At 43.9% G+C, this 23,514-nt stretch overlaps 2 protein-coding genes across 8 annotated transcripts in view; one reads left to right on the top strand and one right to left on the bottom strand.

The window, feature by feature from the left end:
- SIRT3 (sirtuin 3) overlaps positions 1-3,297 on the bottom strand; it is a 40,310-nt gene extending 37,013 nt beyond the window's left edge. For 3 of the 7 annotated variants that reach the window (XM_077115207.1, XM_077115204.1, XM_077115205.1), the window contains exon 1: positions 2,950-3,197. Coding sequence is in view for 2 of the 7 variants with exons in the window: in XM_077115204.1 (XP_076971319.1) it covers positions 2,950-2,960 (11 nt within the window). In the remaining 5 variants the exon portion in view is untranslated. Of the gene's footprint in view, positions 1-2,637; positions 2,750-2,949 lie in introns of those variants that run through there. The other 4 variants (XM_077115202.1, XM_077115201.1, XM_077115203.1 and 1 more) reach the window with 4 other exon arrangements.
- Positions 2,883-23,285, top strand: PSMD13 (proteasome 26S subunit, non-ATPase 13). Its single transcript, XM_077115200.1, has 13 exons — positions 2,883-3,422; positions 4,902-4,980; positions 15,571-15,605; positions 15,692-15,747; positions 15,964-16,007; positions 16,194-16,280; positions 17,944-18,115; positions 19,131-19,210; positions 19,332-19,457; positions 21,079-21,141; positions 21,903-21,983; positions 22,161-22,277; positions 22,820-23,285. Exons 1-13 carry the CDS (start codon positions 3,241-3,243, stop codon positions 22,913-22,915), a joined length of 1,218 nt encoding a protein of 405 aa, XP_076971315.1. The 5' UTR covers positions 2,883-3,240; the 3' UTR covers positions 22,916-23,285.
- Positions 23,286-23,514: the final 229 nt, after the last annotated feature.

Raw genomic sequence — 23,514 nt, forward strand, 5'->3', positions numbered from 1 at the left:
AGTGACTGGGCAGATCCCAGAGTTTCTCATGGCCTATACGATAATCTCAGAGACCCTCCCATGACACCTCAGCGTCTACACTGAGACCCTCTCCATGACACCTCAGCGTCTACACTGAGACCCTCCCATGACACCTCAGCGTCTACACTGAGACCCTCCCATGACACCTCAGTGTCTACACTGAGACCCTCCCATGACACCTCAGCGTCTACACTGAGACCCTCCCATGACACCTCAGCGTCTACACTGAGACCTTCCCATGACACCTCAGCGTCTACACTGAGACCCTCTCCATGACACCTCCATATCTGCAGGGGCCCTCCCATGACACCTCAGCGTCTACACTGAGACCCTCCCATGACACCTCAGCGTCTACACTGAGACCCTCCCATGACACCTCAGCGTCTACACTGAGACCCTCCCATGACACCTCAGCGTCTACACTGAGACCCTCCCATGACACCTCAGTGTCTACACTGAGACCCTCTCCATGACACCTCCATATCTGCAGGGGCCCTCCCATGACACCTCAGCGTCTACACTGAGACCCTCCCATGACACCTCCATGTCTGCGTGACACCTCAGTGTCCGCACAGACCCTCCCCATGACTCTTTAGTGTCTATACAGACCCTCTCCAAGAGAACTCATTGTCTGCACAAACACTCTCATTGACATATCAGGTTATGAAAGACCCTCTCCATGACACCTCAGTGAGTCTATAGATGCTCTCCATGACACTTCAGTATCTAGAGACCCTCCCCACGACACCTCAGTGCCTGCAGAGCGACTCCGACATCTCATGTTCTGCACAGAGGCCGTCCCCACGACAGCTCTAAATGTAGACTCTTCCTCCCAACATCACTGACAGCCTGTACTGAGATCCCTCCACCCTGAAGGAAAGATTCTGAAAGTCCTCTTGACAGCCCTCTCAAAGTACACGATGACTCGAATGTAAATATAAACATAAAAACAAGAAACTCTTAAGTATTTATTCATCATGCTAGAAATAAATGTTTATTATTTCTCATACTCACCAGAAATAAACATCCTAAAACCATAATATTTTTAAGCTGCGTGTCAGGACAATTCATAATCTATCTTGCAGCTGGCATGGTCATAACTCACTTTTCTGTGTGCTTTTTCTTTTGTGTGTTTTTCTTTGCTTCTTTCAAAGCCAACACTCTTCACCAGACCAGTCCCTTGCTGCTGTGATTTTTCCTAACCCTCAGCTCGCATCCGTGATCGTCGTTTCCACTCCCCCAGAGAACCTACTGTCTTCATACAACACACACACAACCTTTGTGATCCGCCCCAGCGACCCTGACCTCCCACCACTTCCCTATCTCAGTCCAACAGAAGACTCCCTGTTTCACAGCTCTGCCCTAACCCGTAGGGCCTCGAACCCTTTTCTGCTTTGCGCCGCGCCTCCACCGCGGGCGAGCCCAGGGCAGGCCCAGCGGCCGCTCCTCGGGACCTCGCCTGGGCGCCTGCACCTCTCCCCGCCCTTCGCGCAGCTGCCCTGCCCGGGGACCCTGACTTCAGGCCACCTGGTCGCCGGCCACAGACAAGCGAGCTGTCCCTGCTCCGCCTCTCCGTGCTCGCTTCTCTCCGCAAAGCAAGTACACTCCGTGTGCTGCGAATCGGACTGGGGGCAGGAAGCCGAGGGTCCCTGAGAGGGGGAACACGGGTGCGGGCTGGGGGAGACCTCACAGAGGGAAACAAAGGGTAACCCCAAAGAGCCCCGAGCCCAAAAGCCGAGGGGCAGAAACTCCAGGGTGCAGCGAGCGCGCACCACGGCCCGGTGCTCGGCCCGCCCTCCGCCCCCTTCGCTTCGTGCCGGCCGGGCGGCCTCCTGCCCGGTACCTGACCGCTCAGGCGCGTCCCGGCCACACAGCCGGCGCAGGTCAGCTCGAACGGTGCAAGAAGCTCCGCGGAAACGAGCGTTACCTGTCCCGTACCCTGCCCTGACCGGCACCGGGAAGCGCCTGCCAGAGCGAGAGCTCAAGATCCCTTTATTACAGCCTCGCCACCGGCGCTCCAGCCGCTGCGTAAAACGGCGTCAAGCAACGTTCCGTTGTTTACTTAAACAGTTGTGCATTATTGGGCATTTAGGTTTCTTTCCATTTTTATCGCTATAAATAATTCTATGATGAGCGACTTTGGGCCTCAAGACTCTTCCATTGGTAGGCCCGGCTCCTAGATGAGGACCCCCAAGAGCACAATTACCGCGTGCACGTGGATGAGCACTTGCTGCTGCGTGGGAGACACAAAAGTGTTAAATGACCCAGCAGTCCCACCGCTAGGAACTGATCCAAAAAGTAAGGGGCGAGTAAGGGGAGTCCCCAGAATGGCGTGCGCAGCGACCGACGCGCACCACCTCCAAGGAACGCTTGAGTACACCACGGAGCAGCCACTGGGACCCTAAACCAGGTAAAGGGATGGACTACACAGAAATAACGCCAAGCCACATGAAACTTAAAAGGAAGGGCGGACGGAATCTCCACGTGACCACAACGCCGTGACCCCGCGCCCCGCCGGGCCGAGAGCAGGCATTTTAAGGCAGGGCGAATTTCCAAGGCCCCCGAGCGTGGAACTGGCTTCCAACCCGCACGTCCCGAGGCGGCTCCCGGACTAACCGAGGCAGGCGGCCCCGAGGCCAGCGGGAGCCGAGAAGCCCCCTCCCTAGGGCGGAACCTGCGCGACGGCTCCACAGCGCCATCTTCCTCCGCAGCCGGCGGCGTCCCCGACCGCCCCGCCCCGCCCCACCGCGCCGCGCTGCGCGCCCCGCCCCGCCCCCTGCGTGCTCGGTCATGCCCCCTTACGCCCTTGGCCCCGCCCTTGCGTGCTCGGGCACACGCCAGAGCGCGTGTCCTGCGGCCTTGACGTCGCCCGCTTGTGCCCACCCAGGTCGCACCCAGGGGAGGAAGGGTTCCGGTCGGTTGAATTACCGGACAAACATGGTGCCTGCATTTCTTTACCCGATACGCCAACCGTTTCCACCTAGGATGGTGATGACGACACTAACAAGTGTGCGCAGTGTGTCAGGCTTTACATTGACATTAAATCCAAGCAAGAACCCTACTAGGAAGGCCACTGATCCTTATTGGAGATGAGAAACGGTCGGTTCAGCTTTGAGCCTGAGTACCAGGGCCGAAGCGTCGGGTTACCTTGACAACCAGCAGTCGCCCGAGGCTGACCTACAGTGCTCCCGGCATGCTCCTCGCGGCGCGGCGCCGGAAATGAGCGAGCACTTCCGGCGGCCGTCTCCGCGGCGCTCACATCTTGTTGGGTTCGGTTGTGCAGCTGTCCCGGACTCTTCTGTCGTCATGAAGGACGTACCAGGCTTCCTACAGCAGAGCCAGAGCTCCGGGCCCGGCCAGGCCGCCGTGTGGCACCGTCTGGAGGAGCTGTACACGAAGAAGTGAGCGTTGAACCGAGGGGACCCGGGCGCCCGGGAATGAAGAGCGGCGGCCTGGCCGGTCATGGGGTGGAGTTGGGGGGAGGTCCGGCTCTTGATGGATGAAGGGTGCTCAGAGCGATGAGGGGAGAGGTCCGGAGGAGGCGGAGGAGGGTGGGGACGCTCTGGACTGCAGAGCGTCTGAGGACCCTCAAGGGGGCTGGACCCAAGGGAAGACGGGGGACAGCACACGAGGGCTGAGGACCAGGGCGGTTGCCAGGGTTTTGGGGTCTGGGATTCACTGAGAAGCTGTGATTGAAGCTTGTGGGCCCCCTTTCTTTCTCCCCTTACAGAAGGGATTCTGAACTGGCTTGTGATTTTAGTTCTTGAGCCCAGTCAAACAAGCCTTTCGGAGTCAGGCTGCCACCTCTTTTGAGTAACAAATCCTGGTGACTTGTTTTAGTATGACCGTATCTACAGTTATCTTTTTCACAACCTGGAGAATATAAACCAGAGGCCAGTGCGGTTGTGTTCTTTTCCCTGTTGATTCTGCAACTGGTTATATATGCATTTCCCATTGGGCTTTGTGTCCCTAGGAACAGGATGAATTTCAGAACAATTAAATTTTCTGTGGCTAAGCGCCAACCTCTTTTAGAATAAATAGGACACAGAATACATTGCCACCATCGAGTTAGAGATGTTCCATAGAAAAGTACCCCTTCTGTGATAACCTCCCAGGTAACAGTCATAGCCTTTAGAATAGTGCCTTTCAGATGGGTGCTGGTTACATGTTTTGATGATATTGTCAGTCTTCTACTATTAGGAGTTTTTTGAAAGAAAGTATTGGTGTTTGGTTAATGATTGCCTGTATTGGGTGGCATTTTGTATTTTTAAATTATGTATACAATGTTAATATTAGTCTTCAGTTTCTGGAAGACTGGGCACTATGCACTGTTCTAGGCATTCTGTGTTTTAGCTCATTTAATCCTTTACTCAGCTCCATTCACAGATAAGGAAACTGAAGTTTTGTTTAAGTACCTACCTTGAGATACAATTAATAAATAGATGAGGGTGGGCCACGGTGGCTCAGCAGGTAAGAGTGCTTGCCTGCCATGCCTGAGGACCTGGGTTCGATTCCCGGTGCCTGCCCATGTAAAAGAAAAAAAATAAAAAATAAATAAATAAATAGATGAGCCGGGATTTTCAGCTTAGATCTGTATGATTCCAAAGTCCTTTTTTCTAACTGAACCTCACAGTAACCCTTGAGGTAGCCTAGAAAAGTGTCCACTTTATAGCTGGGAAAACTGAGTCTTAGAGAGGTTAAGTGATTAAGCTTTAGTAGCAGAGCCAGAAAAAGAACTCAGGTTGATTAGCATTTGCTTTAGTATTCTTTTTTTCTATACAGTATTGACTGCTTAGTATTTATTTGATAGGACGAAGAAGGCAGAAGGTGTCTGAGACGCAATATTAATTTATACTTCTTGAGGGCCTTGTGTTTTTCAGGTTGTGGCATCAGCTGACACTTCAGGTGCTTGATTTTGTGCAGGACCCATGTTTTGCCCAAGGAGATGGTCTTATTAAGGTAAATAATTTACCATCTTAGATCAAACCATATAAATGCACTCAAGCACTTTTTAAAATAAATAAATAAAATAATAGCTGAACTTTTTAATGATAGTGACACTCATTTCAGCAATAACTTTATAGAAGGCTTTGTTCTGAGTACTTTACATATTTATTCATTTAATCTTCATAACATTGGGAGGTGAGTACTACTATTATCTCCTTTTAGAAGTAGAAACAGACACCAAGAGATTAAGTAACTTGTCCGTAAGTCACATCTAATAAATGGCAGAAGGGGATTCAAACAGACATTCTGCTTTTATTTATCTGAAATTGCAGCCTAAAAATATTGTCTCATAGCATGCTCTTGTATTCTACTGCTTATAGTCATATTTTGGAGTACTGTCACCCATCAGGGCTATAGAAGGTAGAGTACCTTTGTGCTTACCTTGTGGGTGAAGGGAGTGCTGTGTGCTGCCATGCTGGCTCTTTTAAAATTTTGTCAACAGAAAAAATAAGTTGAATTTCCCAGCATTAATAGTTATTGAACTATTCGTATTAATTGGTACTTCTCTTCTGGAGTTTGGGGTAAACTGTTTTGCTTTTTAATTTGACAGAAAAAAACATCAATTTCTAGCTATTTTGGTTATGTCTGTGTTTGGAGGCAGGAACGTGGACTTGAGCAGACACTTCATTATTCCTTTTTTTTTAAACTTTTTTTTATTAATTAAAAAAAATTAACAAAAACATTAAGATATCCTTCCATTCTACATATACAATCAGTAATTCTTAATATCATCATATAGTTGCATATTCATCATTTCTTAGAACATTTGCATCGATTTAGAAAAAGAAATAAAAAGACAACAGAAAAAGAAATAAAATGATAATAGAGAAAAAAAAAGATTATACATACCATATCCCTTACCCCTCACTTTCATTTACCACTAGCATTTCAAACTAAGTTTATTTTAACATTTGTTCCCCCTATTATTTATTTTTATTCCATATGTTCTACTCTTCTGTTGATATAGTAGCTAAAAGGAGCATCAGACACAAGGTTTTCACAATCAGAGTCTCATTGTGAAAGCTATATCATTGTTCAGTCATCATCAAGAAACATGGCTACTGGAACACAGCTCTACATTTTCAGGCAGTTCCCTCCAGCCTCTCCACTACATCTTGAACAACAAGGTGATACCTACTTAATGCATAAGAATAACCTCCAGGATAACCTCTTGACTCTTTGGAATCTCTCAGCCATTGACACTTAGTCTCATTTCACTCTTCCCCCTTTGGTCGAGAAGGTTCTCTCACTCCCTTGATGTTAATTACTTCATTATTCCTTAAGCGCTGATTCAGTAAACCAGCTGTTGAAAGTTAACCGAGATGGTTTCCTTGGTTCCAAACTAGCATATCAATCTGTGTTACCTTCCATACCTTAGAATGTGGGAAATGCCTCCATCTCAAATCAGACCAGAGGACATTCCACCAGCCTTTGTCTTTAGAGCTGTTAGAGCCTCTGGGTCCTGTCCTCAAGGTAGTGAGCCTTGTGAGTGACACGATTTCTCTGGGCCTCAGTTTCCCAGGTTGCTGCATTACTGTAGATACAAGCTCAGATGTCAGATGTAGAGTGCTTAGTGCAGCACCCGGTGGGTTAGATGACCCTGTGCACCTCTTAGCTCCCCTTTGTTTCCTTCCCGTTCTTGTCCGCTTCGGCAACTCCCTGTAGTTTGGCCAGCTCTTGTTTTGTTCTGTTTGTTTTTTAAAGATGCTGTGGTTTTCCTGGTCAGTTAGTTCTTCCTTTCTCTCTGTTTCCACAGTTCTGCAGTTCTCATATGTCTCTCTGAGCCCTTATTCAGGTATCTGCCAGAAACGTTTACCTGTCTGTTTATGTGGCATTCAGACCAGTGCAACCTCAGCTTCCTGTCACTCAGTAAGAATTTTATCTTCCTGCACCAACTCTTCTTCAGGTCAGTCCCCTCCATGCTATTGGCAGGGCGCCTCTCTTCTGCCCCCACATCCACGTAGCAGGCTCAGAATTGAGCGTTCTCAAGACCCGGTCTTCTTTCCTTCATAATCAAACTTTTTGAAATAAGTATGTAGTCCCTGACCCTTGTTGTCCATTATGTAACACCTTTCCTTTTATAAAATAGGTAATGCCTGAATATGGTACAGAAATCAAAGGGTATAAAAGATTATATGGTAGAAAATAAGTTTCCCACCCCTGTCCTAATTCCCAGGGCCCCTCCCTCCTCAGAAGCAACCATCATTTTGGGGGGTATTTTTCCAGAGCTTTGTAAGCTACAAACCAGTACATATCCTGTTTTAAGGAACAGATAGTAGCACACCACACACATTCTACTATGTCTTCCCTTTTTTGCTTAATATGTTTCAGAGATTATCCAGATCTGTACATGCAAAGTTGTTAGTTTTATTTTTATTATATTTAAATGAAATTTGTTTGTTTATTTTTGTAAAAGTAATACCTGTATAGATAAAACCACAAAATTAATAAAAAGTTTATAGAATAAAACAGCAGCCCCAGGGTGCATGAGTAGTTCAGTGGTTAGAATGCCCACTTCCATGCGGGAAACCCAGGTTCAGTTCCTGGACCATGCACCTCCAAAAAGAAAGCAGCAGCCCCTGCCTCACCAATCCCTAGCGCCTAGGCCTACTACCCAGAGATAACCACTTAATTCTTTTTATTTATTTATTTATGTATTCAACATAATAACATACAAACACAAGCATTCTTACCATAAGATCATTCTATTCTTGTTATATAATCAGTAATTCACAATATCATCACATAGTTGTATATTCATCATCATGATCATCTCTTAGAACATTTGCATCAATTCAGAAAAAGGAATAAAAAGAAAACAGAAAAAAATTCATACATACCATACCCCTTACCCCTCCCATTCATTGATCACCAGCATTTCAATCTACTAAATTCATTTTAACATTTGTTCCCCTTATTATTTATTTTTAATCCATATGTTTTACTCATCTGTTGATAAGGTAGATAAAAGGAACATCAGACACAAGGTTTTCACAATTACACAGTCGCATTGTGAAAGCTGTATCATTATACAATCAGGTTCAAGAAACATGGCTACTGGAACACAGCTCTACATTTTCAGGCACTTCCCTCCAGCCTCTCCATTATACCTTAACTGAAAAGGTGATACCTATATAATGCTTAAGAATAACCTCCAGGATAACCTCTCAACTCTGTTTGGAATCTCTCAGCCATTGATTCTTAATTTCATCTCATTTCGCTCATCCCCCTTTTCCTCAAGAAGGTTTCTCAATCCCTTGATGCTGGGTCTCAGCTCATTCTAGGGGTTTTCTCAATCCGTTGATGCTGAGTCCTAGCTCATTCTAGGATTTCTGTCCCACATTGCCAGGAAGCTCCACACCCCTGGGAGTCATGTCCCGTGTAGAGAGGGGGACAGCAGTGAGTTTGCTTGTCGTGTTGGCTGAGAAAGAGACCACATCTGAACAACAAAAGAGGTTTTCTGGGGGTGATTCTTAGGCCTGATTTTAAGTACGCTTAGCCTATCCTTTGTGGGGTTAAGTTTCATGTGAGCACACCCCCAGGTTGAGGGCTCCACTTGTTGCTTTGTTTGTCCCCACTGCTTACACTTAATTCTTTTGGCTGTTTCTTCTGAATTCTACTTCCTTATTTCTCAGTAATATATTTATTCCACATTTTCTTGATTTGCCAATTTTAGATAAAATCTATTAACTTCCTCATATCCCTCAAATTGTATGTCCCAATTTTGAATATGTAATTAATGTGTGCATTATTATGATTGGGTCAATATTTATTCCTTGTGCCGGTTAACATTTGATGATTACATTTCTTGCCTTTCCCCCGAAGTTAAGTATTGCCTTGTTTTTTTCATCCATTTGTATCATCAATCCTTATTTTTCCCCAAGTAAATCAACAGATCCAGCAAATGTCTGGCCATTGATTCAAACTGTGAAACACATAAGTTCCTGTCATTGCGTTTTTTCTCTGGAGACACCCTCCAGCAGCCCTCTGTCACTTTTCTCCAGTCTGAATTGGCCATGGTCTAGGCCTGGTACATGGTTTTGTCCTAGGACTCCTTCCTTATCACAGTCCTGCCTGGGATCTCCTATTTCTTGGATCCTGTGTTTTCCGCTGTTGATTCACCCCTTTGTTTTCTTCAGTAACTTTCTAAGAAAGGGTGCACATGATGTGAATTTTTTAAATCTTTGCTACTCTGAAAACATCCTTATTCTAAGCATACAATATTGCTCTTAGGTCTTACTATTTACATGGAGATTGTATTTTTTGTTTTCTTTCCTGTGCAGACAGGCTTGTGTCTCTGCTGCACATGGCTAGAACATGGCTTACATCACAAGCCCCATATGTGAGTCTAATGTCCCTCAGGCTTTCTGAACCTGTTCAGCAAGAGAAGTCCACCAGTCACAGGCCAGGATGTCACAGCAGTGTCATGTTTCCCTGAAAGTGTTCTAAATGCTTTTTCTTGATTTCTGAATTTATCTTCTCCCAGACTACGAGTAAACATCTGTGGACAGAAACCAGTCTGCAGGCCACAATGCTCAGACCCTCTTAAAATCTTCTCTCCGTGCTGGTATCTTCTGTATTCTTTTTCTGATGAATGATACATCATTTTCGCAGACTCTCAAGGCCTCAGACATCATCATTGAACAGACCTTTTCCTTCTCATACTTTTGTAATCTCTTGCTGTGCTTTGCAGAGACCTTCTCCTTAATAGCGTTCCCATTTGTGTCTCCCTTCCAACACCACAGCCACTGCTTTATTACGGCCCTCATCTTCTCTCGCCTGGGCTCTTGTAGTAGTCTCCCCAAATCTAGCTCGGTCCTCCTGCCCCATCAGTCTTCCATGCTGTAGCCAGAGGGGTCTTTCCACAGTGCAAACCTGATAGGCCCTTCTGCAGCTCTCTGTTGCCTTCAAGATAGAGTTCTTGCTCCTTTGTCTAGTATTCAAGGCCTTTGACACCTGACTTCCTTCATCCATTCATTCATTTCTTCATTTGTCCATCATTTATCCTTAAAAAGGCTTACAACCCAATTACAAAATGGGAAAAAGACTTGAATAGACACCTCTCAGAGGAGGAAATACAAATGGCCAAAAGACACATGAAGAGATGCTCAATGTCCCTGGCCATTAGAGAAATGCAAATCAAAACCACAATGAGATATCATCTCACACCCACCAGAATGGCCATTATCAACAAAACAGAAAATGACAAGTGCTGGAGAGGATGCGGAGAAAGAGGCACACTTATCCACTGTTGGTGGGAATGCCAAATGGTGCAACCACTGTGGAAGGCAGTTTGGCGGTTCCTCAAAAAGCTGAATATAGAATTGCCATACGACCCAGCAATACCATTGCTGGGAATCTACTCAAAGGAATTAAGGGCAAAAACTCAAACAGACATTTGCACACCAATGTTTATAGCAGCGTTATTTACAATTGCAAAGAGATGGAAACAGCCAAAATGTTCATCAATAGACGAGTGGCTAAACAAACTGTGGTATATACATACGATGGAATATTATGCAGCTTTAAGGCAGGATAAACTTATGAAGCATGTAATAACATGGATGGACCTAGAGAACGTTATGCTGAGTGAGTCTAGCCAAAAACTAAAAGACAAATACTGTATGGTCCCAATGATGTGAATCGACACTCGAGAATAAACTTGGAATATGTCATTGGTAACAGAGTTCAGCAGGAGTTAGAAACAGGGTAAGATAATGGGTAATTGGAGCTGATGGAATACAGACTGTGCAATAGGACTAGATACAAAAACTCAAAAATGGACAGCACAATAATACCTAATTATAAAGTAATCATGTTAAAATACTGAACGAAGCTGCATCCGAGCGATAGGTTCTTGTTTCGTTTTGTTTTGTTTGTTTTATTCTTATTATTATTACTTTTATTTTTTTTCTCTATATTAACATTCTATATTTTTTTCTGTTATACTGCTAGTTCTTCTAAACCGATGCAAATGTACTAAGAAACGATGATCATGCATTTATGTGATGATGTTAAGAATTACTGATTGCATATGTAGAATGGTATGATGTCTAAAAAAAAAAAAAAAAAAATGGTCAGCACAATACTGCCTAACTGTAATGTAATTATGTTGGAACGCTGAATGAAGCTGCATCTGATCTATAGTTTTTTTTTTGTTTTTTTTTTTCTCTTTCTCTTATATATTTTTGTACTTTTTATTTTTATTTGTGTTTTCTCTGTGTTATCACTTTATTTCTTTTTCTGTTGTCGTGCTATTTCTTTCTCTAAATCGATGCATATGTACTGAGAAATGATGACCATACACCTATGTGATGATATTAAGAATTACTGATTGCATATGTAGAATGGATTGATTTCTAATGTTGTGTTAGTTAATTTTTTTTTAATTAATAAAAAAAAAGATTTAGCAAAAAAAAAGGCTTACAGTACTCAAGGAGCCCCAGCATCCTCTGATCCTCACCCAACAAATTTCCGTCAGCTTCTCAGGATGCAACAAGTCATCTCAGTTTTCTCTGCCTTTGTTCACACTGCACTCTGCCCCAGCCTCCCCAGATCGTGTGTCAACCCCCTACAAATTTGTTCACTAATAACTTCCCCTTTGAAGTCTTTCCTGGCATCATTCCATTTGATGCCTTTTTCTTTGATTATGAATGAAGCAAAGAATTATGCTTGCACTGTAACTGATAGTGCATAATTTAGTTTGAGCTATTTATCCTGAATACATTACTTTATATGTGCTCAGAGTGAAGCTTATACCACATTACTGTCCTACCACATGATCTTATAAGATTTTCTTGTGTATACCTATCAATTTGACATTTTAGCACTCAAAGGAACTTGTAATCATCTGTAAGCCTGGAGATTTTGCTGGGCATTCTCTCTTCCGGATTATGTGGGAAAATGATAAATGAGACCTGTCTTAATACTTTATCCTAAGGATCTCTGTTCTATTCATGGAAAATTCAGTTATCTCTATGCTTCTCTTGCCTTTCAGTCACTTTTCTCACGTGGCAAAATATTTCCTCAGTGTCTTGGCAATGTGATGCTTATTCAGATTATCAGATTTGAGTTCATTTTTTTCATGGACAAAAAAAATAAACCTTTAAAAATTGTTGGGATCCAGCCCACACAAATGCAAGATAGATTAGTCATTGATGAAGTTGCAATCGACAGAAGTAAATTTGAGGTTCTGGATTTAATGTGGGTTTTCTCTAAATAATTCCATAAATTATAATAATTATCTCAGAAAAATTGAAGCCATTTATTTACTGTGGCTGGATTTAAATATCTAACTTGCTACTTCAGGGACATTTCCATCTATCCTTCAGATCCCATCTGGGAGTTTCCTCCCCCACTGGGCCCACAGGGGCTTCTCTTCCACTGAGTGGCGTCTACACTCAGTCACTGCCCTTGTCCTCACCTCTTGTGTTGTCAGTAGCCTCATCACAAGTCTCCCTCAGGCTTTTCCCTTGCTATCCTCTCTGGCCACAGTTGTATCTAAAATTGAAGTGTGATCATATCTGTCCTTGCTTAAAACCCTTCGCTACCTCAGAATGGGCTCAGCTTGGTCTCAGTGCCTTCCACCTCCGTCTCCTTCCGAAGTAACCTGAAACAGAATGCAGTTTGTGGGTTTTCTTCTTCATAGCATTTATACATTTGTTCCTGTCTCAGATATTCTTTCCCAATTGCCCCCTGTCCCACACCAAATTTTTCCACCCTTCTAAATGCTTTTTTCCCTATTATTATTTTTTTTTAATTAATTTGTTGAAAAATCTTCACATACAAACATTCCTTACATGGTGTATAATCAGTGGCTCACAATATCATCACACGGTTGTGACCATGATCATTTCTTAGAACATTTGCATCACTCCAGAAAAAAAAAGAAAAAGCTCATACATACCATACATCTTACCACTCCCTCTCTCTGACCACTAGTATTTCCATCTACCCAATTTATGTTACCCTTTTTCCCCCCTATCATTTATTTACTTATTTTATCCATTTTTTTACTCATCTGTCTGTACCTGGATAAAAGGAACCTCAGACACAAGGTTTTCACAGTCACATAGTTGCATTGTAAACATTTTATCTTTATACAATCATCTTCAAGAATCAAGGCTATGAAAATGTGGAGCTGTGTTCCAGTAGACATGTTTCTTGAAGATGATTGTATAATGATATAGCTTTCACAGTGTGACTGTGTGATTGTGAAAACCTTGTCTGATGTTCCTTTTATCTACCTCATCAACAGACGAGTAGAACATATGGAATAAAAATAAATAATAGGGGGAACAACTGTTAAAATAAATTTAGATTGAAATGCTGGTGATCTGTGAGCGGGAGGGGTGGGGGGTATGGTAGTTATGAATTTTTTTCTGTTTTCTTCTTATTTCTTTTTATGAATAGATGCAAATGTTCCAAGAAATAATCATGATGATGAATATGCAACTATGTGATGATATTGTGAATTACTCATTATATATATAGAACAGAATAATCAGAAGTTAAGAATGTTTGCGTTTGGTGTTTTTTGGTATTTTAAAAAAAAATTAAAATTAAAAGAAAAAGAATCAAGGCTAGAGGATCACACAGCTCAACAGTTTCAGGTATTTCCCTCCACCCACTCCACTCCAGTACACCATAAACTAAAAAGGGATATCTTTATAATGCATAAGAATAACTTCCAGGGTAACCTCTTGACTGTTTGAAATCTCTCAGCCACTGACAGTTTATTTTATCTCATTTCTCTTCCCCCTTTTGGTCAAGAAGGCTCTCTCAGTCCCTTGAAGCCAAGCCCTGGGCTTATCCTAGGATTTCTGTCCCATGTTACCAGGGTGATTTACACCCCTGGAAGTCATATTCCACATAGAGGGGAGGGCAGTGAGTTCACCAGCCAAGTTGGCTTAGAGAGAAAGGCCACATCTGAGCAACAAAAGTTCTATGGGGGTGACTCATAGGCCTAATTTTAAGTAGGTTTAGTTTCATGCAGGAATAAATTTCATAGGGGTGAACCCCAAGGCTGAGGGCTCAGCCTATTGATATGGATGTCCCCAATGCTTGCGAAAATAATCAGAAATTCTCCATATGAGGAAATTGAATATTTCCTACTTTCTCCACAGTGCCCCAAGGGGACTTTGCAAGTACTTTTTTATTCACTGCTTAAATTATTCTGGGATATATCAGGGCATCACACTGACCTGGACAAACCAAATCTCATGCCCTATTCAAGATTCCTGTATTTACAGTGTTCAACTAAACTGACCATACAAGTTAAATTAGGAAATGTACTACCTAAAATGTAAATTTTGCACCCAATAAACATCTCTCCTTTTAGTTTCACACAGAAGTTGAAGTTTTAAAATATGGACAATATCATCCTTTACCTTGTATTCTGATATACCTTAGTCCTATCCTATGATCAGCTTTGTTTATATCTCTACTCGAAGTCTGATCACTTCAGAATGCTAACTCTGAGTCTCAGGTGTCACATAAGTATCTGAAGTTTCTGGGAACAAGCATGTTATGTACAAACAGCTCAGTATCTCAGAATTTAGAATTAACAGTTACGTCTCCTGAATATATATGACTGCTGTAAGAGAGTACAATCTAGGACCCTTTACAATAGACCCCAGCCTGTTCACCGAGTTTTTAAATTATAGTTAGTCCTTGTAATTGAGGCTTGATAATATTTGTCTTTTTATTCCTGACATTTCACTCAACATAGAGTCCTTAAGATTCATTCACCTAGTTGCATGCCTCACAACTTACTTTTTCATCCTTAAAACTCAAGTTAATTATCACCACTTCTGAAATAATCTTCCTTGAAATTTCTCCCTTTAGCCAACTACCTATGTGCTTTTTACCTTGCTCTTAAACTCACAGTATTGTTATTTACTTTTTAACAAGTCTGTTTTCTTGGGTGGTGTGACGGTGACTCAATGGCAGAATTCTCGCCTACCATGCTGGAGACTCAGTTCGATTCCTGGTGCCTGACCATGTTAACAAAAACAAAACAAGTCTGTCTTCTCTCCTAGGCCAGGAGCTCCTGGGAGGGAAGCTTTTTCTTATGTCTTCTATGTCTTAGACCTTAGCTAAGAGTGAATAATTGCCGAAGTGTTTCCTGAGTAGATTAGAAGTTTGGTATTGAACATAATTAGCTTGTAACCTTCTAAAATCTGAAGAACTCTATTCTGTCAGGGTAGTGAGCAGTTCAAACAGATAGTCTGTTTTACTTAAAGGAACTTGGAGGAAGAAAATAGGAGTTGATCTTCAGGAGATTCTTATAGGACAGGGTTGTAGTTCTCAGTAACCATAGCTTTCTATAATAATCCATTGGAGATAACTCATGTGAACTTAAATAAGCCCTAAGTTGAGTCTGCCATCAGTCCGCAAACATTTGTTGAATGCCTACTATGTGTTAGGCATTGTGGTTTGTAAGCTCGTAACTCGTTAACATTTAACTAAAAATAGTGCTTATAGTCTTGATTTTGCAGACTGAAGAACACCCTTTAATTACTCCATGTTTTGATTCCACAGCTTTATGAAAACTTCATCAGTGAATTTGAACACAGGTAAAATCCTTTTGTCAGTTTTGTACTGATGATGAGTACATTGATAAAACTTCTTGACATTCAAAGAGTGGTGGTCTTTGTTTCAGGGTGAACCCATTGTCTCTGGTAGAAATTATTCTTCATGTAGTTAGACAGATGACCGGTGAGTCGCATTTTATTTGATAAAGGAGTAGTTAAAGTGATTGAAATGTAAGCTAATTGAACTTACACATTTTTATAGAAAGTAGCAGATTCTAAGTTATGTTTTTATTACACTTAATGGTCAAAACTAAAGATTATCCACCTTAGAGTTTCTTGGTCGGTAGAAACCAATCTGCAGAGATGCTCTGTTGGGATTCTAACTTTGCTTTTCTTCTAGATCCTAATGTGGCTCTGACTTTTCTGGAAAAGACTCGTGAGAAGGTAGATGTGAAGGTTAAGCTGTAACTTTAGAATACTTGTGATTTATAGTCTGTGTCCGTGCGCACTGTTTGCACCCCTAGAGACCATTAAGTTTCCATGGTCATGTAAGTTAAGTATATAGACAGAATGGCTTGCTTTGTTAGTCCACTGCCCAGACTTCTGAGGTTCCTCTGTTTATGTCTTCAGGTAAAAAGCAGCGATGAGGCAGTGATCCTGTGTAAAACAGCAATTGGAGCTCTAAAATTAAACATCGGGGACCTACAGGTTACGAAGGTGAGATCACCATAATATAGACTTATCTGTGGTTTAAAATGATTATTTAAAAATATCCTGTTTTTCCTCCTTAACTGATTATTTTTAAATAATTTTAAATTACACAAAAGTTTTAAAAATAATCTAAAGAATTTTCTCATACCCTTTACCCATTGTCCCCTGACACTGATGTTTTACCACTTTTGTTTTCTAATTCGGTGTGTGCATGTATTTTGCTGATAAGACGCCCATTAATTACCTTTAAACAAAGGAAAGCTCCCCTGCGTGACCCCAGCATTTCCATCCAGGGGTCCACCCGGCATCAGGGATCTGCAGCATGTGGGTCTCGCTGGCTGGGGTCTGAGGACTCGCTGCTGACAGCTCCTGTCCACTCCTCCACCCTCCTGCCTCCTCACTGCTGCCGGAGTGTCCTGCCTGTGTTTATATCTTCTTGTTTTCCTTTACTGCAGTTTTCGGGACAGGTGTAGATGTGGGTGGGTGGCAGTGAGACAGAATTAGGCAAACAGTCCACCTTGTTTAACCAGGAACTGTATATGTTAGGTTATGTTTTGTTTTGTTATCACCTTGATTAAAGAAAATATTGGGGATAAAGGGTTAAAAATGCTCTTTTTCTTATCACCCTAAGAAAAGCTTTTTTTGCTGATAAGAAAAGCTTTTTATTGTTGAGTATCGTTTCCTAGTCCTAGCCATCATACATACTTTTGCATTTTATTTTTAAATATTTAAGATGTCAAAAACTATAAAATGCTGTGGAAAAGAACACTGTAGTGGACATTCATGTGCCCACTGGTGCCCACTGCTGTATGTTCAGCAGCACCAGCACAGTTAGAGCCAGTGTGCATCTCAGGTCACGTTTTTCCACCACGGAAGGCTCCTGCCCTCTCCTGTTTGCTGTTTCTCATACCCATGCATTTCTTTATGCTTCACTTCATACGTATGTACAGAAGTTGTGACTTCCTAGCTCAGTGTAATGTTGATACAAGTAACTAGTTTGGGTTTGTTTTGTTTTGTTTTTTTGCTTGGGTTTTTTGTTTGTTTGTTTTACTGCTCTATAGTATTCAGTTGTATGAATGTAGGCATTTAGGTTGTGCTTTATCTTACAAGCAGTGCAGTTATTAGCCTTTTTGTGCCTGATTACCCAGGTGCATGGACAAAAATCTCACCAGGGCACACACCTGGAAGTGAAATATACTGGGCTGTGAGGTGTGCACGTCTGCAGCTTTACCAGATATGGCCAACTTTTTCTCCAAAGTGGTTTACTTTCCCACCATCAGAATTTCCAGAACTCCATATCATCAACACTCAATATTTTCAGACTTTTAAATTCTCACCCATATAATGGGGATGACAAGTTACTTCAGCATTAATTTGCATTTCCCTGATATTTTTCCCACTTTTCTACTGCGTTTCTTGTATTTATAAGAGTGATTTCCATATCCTAGACCATAATCCCTTGTGGGTCACATGTGGTTTAAATTTCTTCACAGTAGTCTACAGTTTGCCTTTGCAATTTTATCCTGTGTTTGGATGAACCAGAGTTTTCCATCGTAGTATCATATTTATCAGTCTTTGCCTTTGTAGGTTTTGCTGTTTAAAATCTTATCATACATTACTATGAAAATTCTTAAGTTAAAATAAAGACAGTCTTGCTTCCTATGTATAGGAAACAATTGAAGATGTCGAAGAAATGCTAAGCAGCCTTCCTGGTGTGACATCAGTTCATAGCCGATTCTACGACCTCTCCAGTAAATACTATCAGACTGTTGGAGACCATGCCTCCTACTACAAAGATGCACTGCGGTTTCTGGGCTGTATCGACATCAAAGACCTGCCAGGTAACCTCAGGGCCACTTTGCCTCAGCTCCCATGTCATAGAAGGGGAAAGTACTCCAAACACAGAAGCTGCAAGGAGCTTGAAGTAGGCAGTCTCGGGGACTGTTAAACACTTTCATTTCTTTATGAGGAAAGCCCATATCTTTAAAGCATGGGGAGATTTGTTTAAGCTTCAGTTTCTACATTGTATTTGTCCTCAGCATTTGATTCAGATGAAAACGAGGTCAATCTTTGATAGCCCTTCACTGTTCCTTCTCCATGTCGTTGCTGCTGTTGCACATTTAGTATAAAGGTGGATGTGCCTTCTTGGCCCCTGCTGGATGATGGGCACGGTCGCAGCTCTGTAGCTGAGACTCTCGGTCTGAATAGTGAAATGCCAGGCCCATGAGAATGAATTACAGAAATATTTCAAGCACTTGCAAGTGGAAAGAAAAGTGACCAGTGAGTTCTGGGGGAAATGCAAGGGAAATTTGTTTAGAAAATAGTTTTTCAGTGTATTTTAGACATTTTTTAGAATAAATTGATGAAGCTGAAGAGGCCAGCAAGCCTTAAAAATGTTGATGCAGCTTTGATTGCTGTAATTTAAGAAAATATATTGGGAAAAAACAACTTACATGGTCAAGAGAATAAGGAAATGTATCTATGAAAACAAAGTATAGATTAATTCTAGTCTGAAAAGGAGCTTAATGCAGTGACTTTAAGGTAAATATGCGGCAATACTACTTCCACAGGAGGTAAGGGATTTAAGTAACTCTTTACTCCAGGAAGTAGTAGCAGCTGAAAGAATAAATAGATTGGCATATTTTTAGAAAATAAATAAATGCTCTTTCCATAAAACTCACGTTCCTGGTATAAACTAAGTCCATCCAATACTGTAGAAGAGGTGGCTGATGTTAAGGTTTTGTAACATAACCATTACAAAGAATGGTTCCTTTACTTTTTCCTTACCTAAGATTTAAAGTCAGACAAGCGTGGTGACCATGGCGGTGGTATAACTGGGGTGTGTTGTTGCCGTAGCCTCAGAGCAGCAGGAGAGAGCGTTCACGTTGGGACTAGCGGGACTTCTTGGCGAAGGAGTTTTTAACTTTGGAGAACTCGTAAGTTGACCCTGGACATAGATCCTTGAACAGAGAGGTGGTTGCGACCTGCCCTGGCACATGACCCTACCCTAGCCTACAGCCTGCCCCTGCCCTAGCTGACCGCCCGTCTCCCCCACAGCTCATGCACCCGGTGCTTGAGTCGCTGAGGAACACTGACCGGCAGTGGCTCGTTGACACGCTCTATGCCTTTAACAGTGGTGATGTGGAGAAATTCCAGGCCCTAAAGGCCGCCTGGGGCCAGCAGGTGAGCCACCGTTGGGGCTGCTGAATGTTCCCCTAACGTCCTTTGCACTCATGCGTTGTTTTTGTGCATTTATTTGACAGATACCTACCGAGCGCCTTCTTTCTATATGTCAGGCACACAGGGGAGGCACTGGGAGAAGAGAGGAAAATAAGGCTGCAGCTTGCTTTCACAGCATTCTAACCTGATGAGGAAAAGCACATGGGGTCATGGGGTTGTTAGCTGCTTAATGGTTAGGGTACTAGTCAGGGCCACAGAGGAGCTGTGTGTGGCATTCTGAGAGTATATCCTGTGGGGACACCCTCTGTGCCGGGGTGGGGGTGGGGGAGGCTGTCACAGAGGCTGTCCCTAGAAGAAGTCGGGTGTGCCTACGACCTTGCCGAGTGACAAGGTCTGGGAAGAGCGTCCCCAACGGGAGAAGGGAGCTTTTAGCAGTTTGCTGAGCTGAAGAGGGCATGGGAAGCTGAGGTGGGAGAGAGAGAGGGGTGGTGGGGAGAGCGGTCAGTGGCTGAGGGACGAGGTGAGTGAAGTAGCACTGTCCGAAGGAGGTGGGGTTAGTAAGAGGCACTTCAGAGGCCTTGAGCTTTAATGGTAAAATGTATTATTTTGTTAAAAAGAAACTATTAGAAACAAATATTATAAATGTTAACCGTTATTGATTCTCAGTGGTAGGAATTGTGTTCGTGTTAATGGTCTTGTGTTTTTCTGAAACTTAAAATTTTCTCTAAATTTAAAATAAATTTATAAAAATCCACACATAATGGAGCAAGACAGAGATAAACACAGGGACATGAAGAGACAGACGGCATGTGGTCCAGCCAGGCTGCCCTAGAGTCTGAGACATAAGGAGGGCACTAGAGGAGAATGTGGCTCTCAGAAAGATGGCTAGCCGTAGAAATCTAAAGGAAAGAAGGAGGAAAGTCAGAGCTGCATGCTGGCAGTGTTTGTCCGAACAGCACAAACTTGTACCATGGTGGTGTGGGCCCTTTCTAAAGAGCTTGACCTGTCCAATGCTTCTGGCCCTTATGGGGCTGCCTCTTTCAGGGCATCCAGTTACTAAACGTGTGAATCAGATAATCAGCCACCTTCTGACCCACCTACAAGAGAGATTGTACAGGCCTAGCAGAAGGTTGTGGTCTGGTGCTCGTGACAGTGGTATTCTTTATTATAAATTAAAAGATTGCTCTCTTGATCCAGGACAAGTCCTCTGAGCTTAGGGCGTCTGTGCCAAGAGCTGCCCTGACGTTGTGCTGACCCCGACAGCTTTGAAGACTGAAGGTCTTGCTTGAACTCAACCGAGGCCGCACCCCTTGTCCTTCCCTGAGCATTATCTCGTGCCACGGGAATCTTTTGGAAGCTTATACTCCCTGTATTCCAGCCTCGTGGTGTGGGGGACAGTGAAACAAACCTTGTAATTTCCTTGTCTGAAAAGTGGCTATTCCGTTAGGTCCTCTTAGATTTCTCAAGAAAAGTCACGTTCAAATTGCTGGAGGCTAATGAAGAACCTCCGCAGTTAACAGTTTCCCTTTGTAGTGGAAAGCACCCCCGAGCCCTGGTCAGGTAGCAGTAGCGGATAGCACAGGTGCAGGCGACATTGCTCTTTATGTCTCTCCACGCCTTACAGCCTGATCTGGCCGCCAACGAAGCCCAGCTGCTGAGGAAGATCCAGCTGCTGTGCCTCATGGAGGTGAGCCCTGCGCGGGGTGGGGCTGCGGTTGAGTGTGATCTAAACTGGAGCAGTGCTCTTGTCCGCCCTGCTCCCACTCTCCTCCGCCTTCTTTTTCCCTTTGGCACTGCCTGCATTTTTAAGGGGGTGTATGTCTTAGCCTAGACGGCACCTCCTCAGAAAGGTCTTCCCTGACCGTCTGAGCTAAGCAGGCTGCCCCTTCCCAATGCTGACCCAGCTGCCCCTTCACTGCGCTCACCATTGTCCATGTGCGCCCCTGTCTGTCCCCACTGGAGTTTGAGCTTCTTGAGAAAATGGACCTTGTGTTTCTGCCTCACCGCTGTGTCTTCAGCTCTGAGTGCAGTTCTGGCACGTGGCCTGCACGCACTTGGGGTCTTGCTCACCAGATGAGCGGTGTTAGTTGTCAGATGCCACAGAGCCCATTTCCCCCACACTTCTTACCTAAGCATGGGAAGTCCATTCTCTGTAAGATCCGGGACAAATAAGGACATCTTACTGTGTGGAGCGCTACAGATAAGATCTGTTTTCAGAGCAAGAGTTGACAGAAATATCCTTATCAGTCAGCTCTCTGGCAGTTTTTTTGTTTGGTTGGTTGGTTTTTTACTTATTTTTATTTTATTTTATTTTTTTACATGGGCAAGCACCGGGAATCAAACCTGGGTCTTCAGCATGGCAGGCAAGAACTCTGCCACTAAGCCACGGTTGCCGGCCCTCTGGCAGTTTTTATTTGGAAAAATAAATTAAACAAAATTATTTTCCAGATGACTTTCACACGACCTGCCAATCACAGACAACTTACTTTTGAAGAAATTGCCAAAAGTGCTAAAATCACAGCAAATGAGGTATGGTTCTGGGTGCCTCAGACAGAGGGTCCGAGATCCTGCATGAGCACACTGGTCCCTAGGCTCTCTGTCAAAAAAAAAAAAAGCACCTTGTTTTCACTTGCATTTCAAGTCACTTGGTCCACAGGGTGGGTGTTTTGGCAGCAGGGCCTCTCACACAAGCCCCTCTGCCCACAGGTGGAGCTGTTGGTGATGAAGGCGCTGTCCGTGGGGCTGGTAAGAGGCAGCATCGACGAGGTGGACAGGCGGGTGCACATGACCTGGGCCCAGCCCCGAGTGCTTGATTTGCAGCAGGTGAAGCTATTGAAATACACAGTTGGCTTGGATGGGTTTTGGGTTGTACCTACGGTGTTTTGTTTGAGTGGGTGCCATTTAGGAAGAAAGCATTATTAGATTTTGGAGTACAGAAGTATTGCTGTAGGGGCTAAGGGCTTTTCAGAGCCTCTAATTTAATGCAAGCCTGGGATTTGAACCCTGCATTTAAAAGCTTACTGTGATAACAGTGATGGTTGTGCTGATGATGCCTTTTAATCTCAAAATTGGTGTTCCAATCAAACGCTTTCCCGGTTCTGTGGTTTGAGCTCACTTGCACCGTGTTCACATTTGCTGGAAATTTAATCCTATGGATTTCCTCCATTCTTTCATGTTTTCCTTCATGCAAGTTTTAAATGTCCCTGTGATAAGAACTGACTGGCATGAGCCCATCACCCCACCCCCTCCCTGCTCTGATGCCCTCTCTTAGCTCTGCCCTGAAGGGTCAGCTGGAAGCTGGGGACTCTGTGGGGTCCCCTGGCCTTCAGCCCTGGTCTCACGCCTGCGGTCTGCCTTTGCCCCAGATCCAGGGCATGAAGAGCCGCCTGGAGTTCTGGTGCACCGATGTGAAGAGCATGGAGATGCTGGTGGAGCACCAGGCCCACGACATCCTCACCTAGCGCGACACCGAGCTGCCTTGCCGCGCGAGCCTCTGTGTGCTTAGTGGAGCTGGCAGCTGTGAGGTCTGCGTTTAATTGGGGTGGGGGGTTGGGTCCTGTTAGGAGAAGTCACTGGTGAAAAACCGAGGACTCTCACTGACGGGGGACCTTGCCACAGGGGAGCCTCCTTTGTGGGTGCCTCCGTTAGCCTGGGGGGCACCACCTCTCAGGAGGTGCAGGGGGCAAGTGTCCAAGTGCCCCAAGAAATGAGAAGAGGTGCCCTGAAGTATTCTAGAGCGCACTCGCCCCAGGCCTCTGTCTGCAGCCACCCATATGACATCTTCCCAGTGTGGTGTAAGGATGCCCTTCTAATAAATGTATTTGCTTTGTCCTTTTTGTGGTTCTGTTTTTGGGCTTAGCTTCCTTGAGCTTACGTCAAGTCTGTGGTCCAAGGGGTTAAAAAGCATGATGTGAGAGCTAGGGATGGTTTGGTTGGGATTTGACCTTGGCCCTTTCTCTCTCTCTACTCAGGAAAAAAACTCCCTGGCAGATGAGGTGGGGCTGGGGGTCAGGCTTTGAGGGCTCTAGGCCCTTCAGCTAAGGCGGCATCTCCTGCCTTT

This window comes from Tamandua tetradactyla, chromosome 9 (genome assembly GCF_023851605.1).
Source record: "Tamandua tetradactyla isolate mTamTet1 chromosome 9, mTamTet1.pri, whole genome shotgun sequence".
Taxonomy (NCBI): Eukaryota; Metazoa; Chordata; class Mammalia; order Pilosa; family Myrmecophagidae; genus Tamandua; species Tamandua tetradactyla.

What these genes read in the sequence shown, in the direction of transcription:
- PSMD13 (XM_077115200.1), top strand. Translation starts at nt 3,241, where the DNA reads ATGAGCGAGCACTTCCGGCGGCCGTCTCCGCGGCGCTCACATCTTGTT. An exon ending in GGGACCTACAGGTTACGAAG is followed by an intron (nt 16,281 to 17,943) that starts GTGAGATCACCA and finishes TCCTATGTATAG; the next exon opens with GAAACAATTGAAGATGTCGA. An exon ending in GAGTGCTTGATTTGCAGCAG is followed by an intron (nt 22,278 to 22,819) that starts GTGAAGCTATTG and finishes CCTTTGCCCCAG; the next exon opens with ATCCAGGGCATGAAGAGCCG.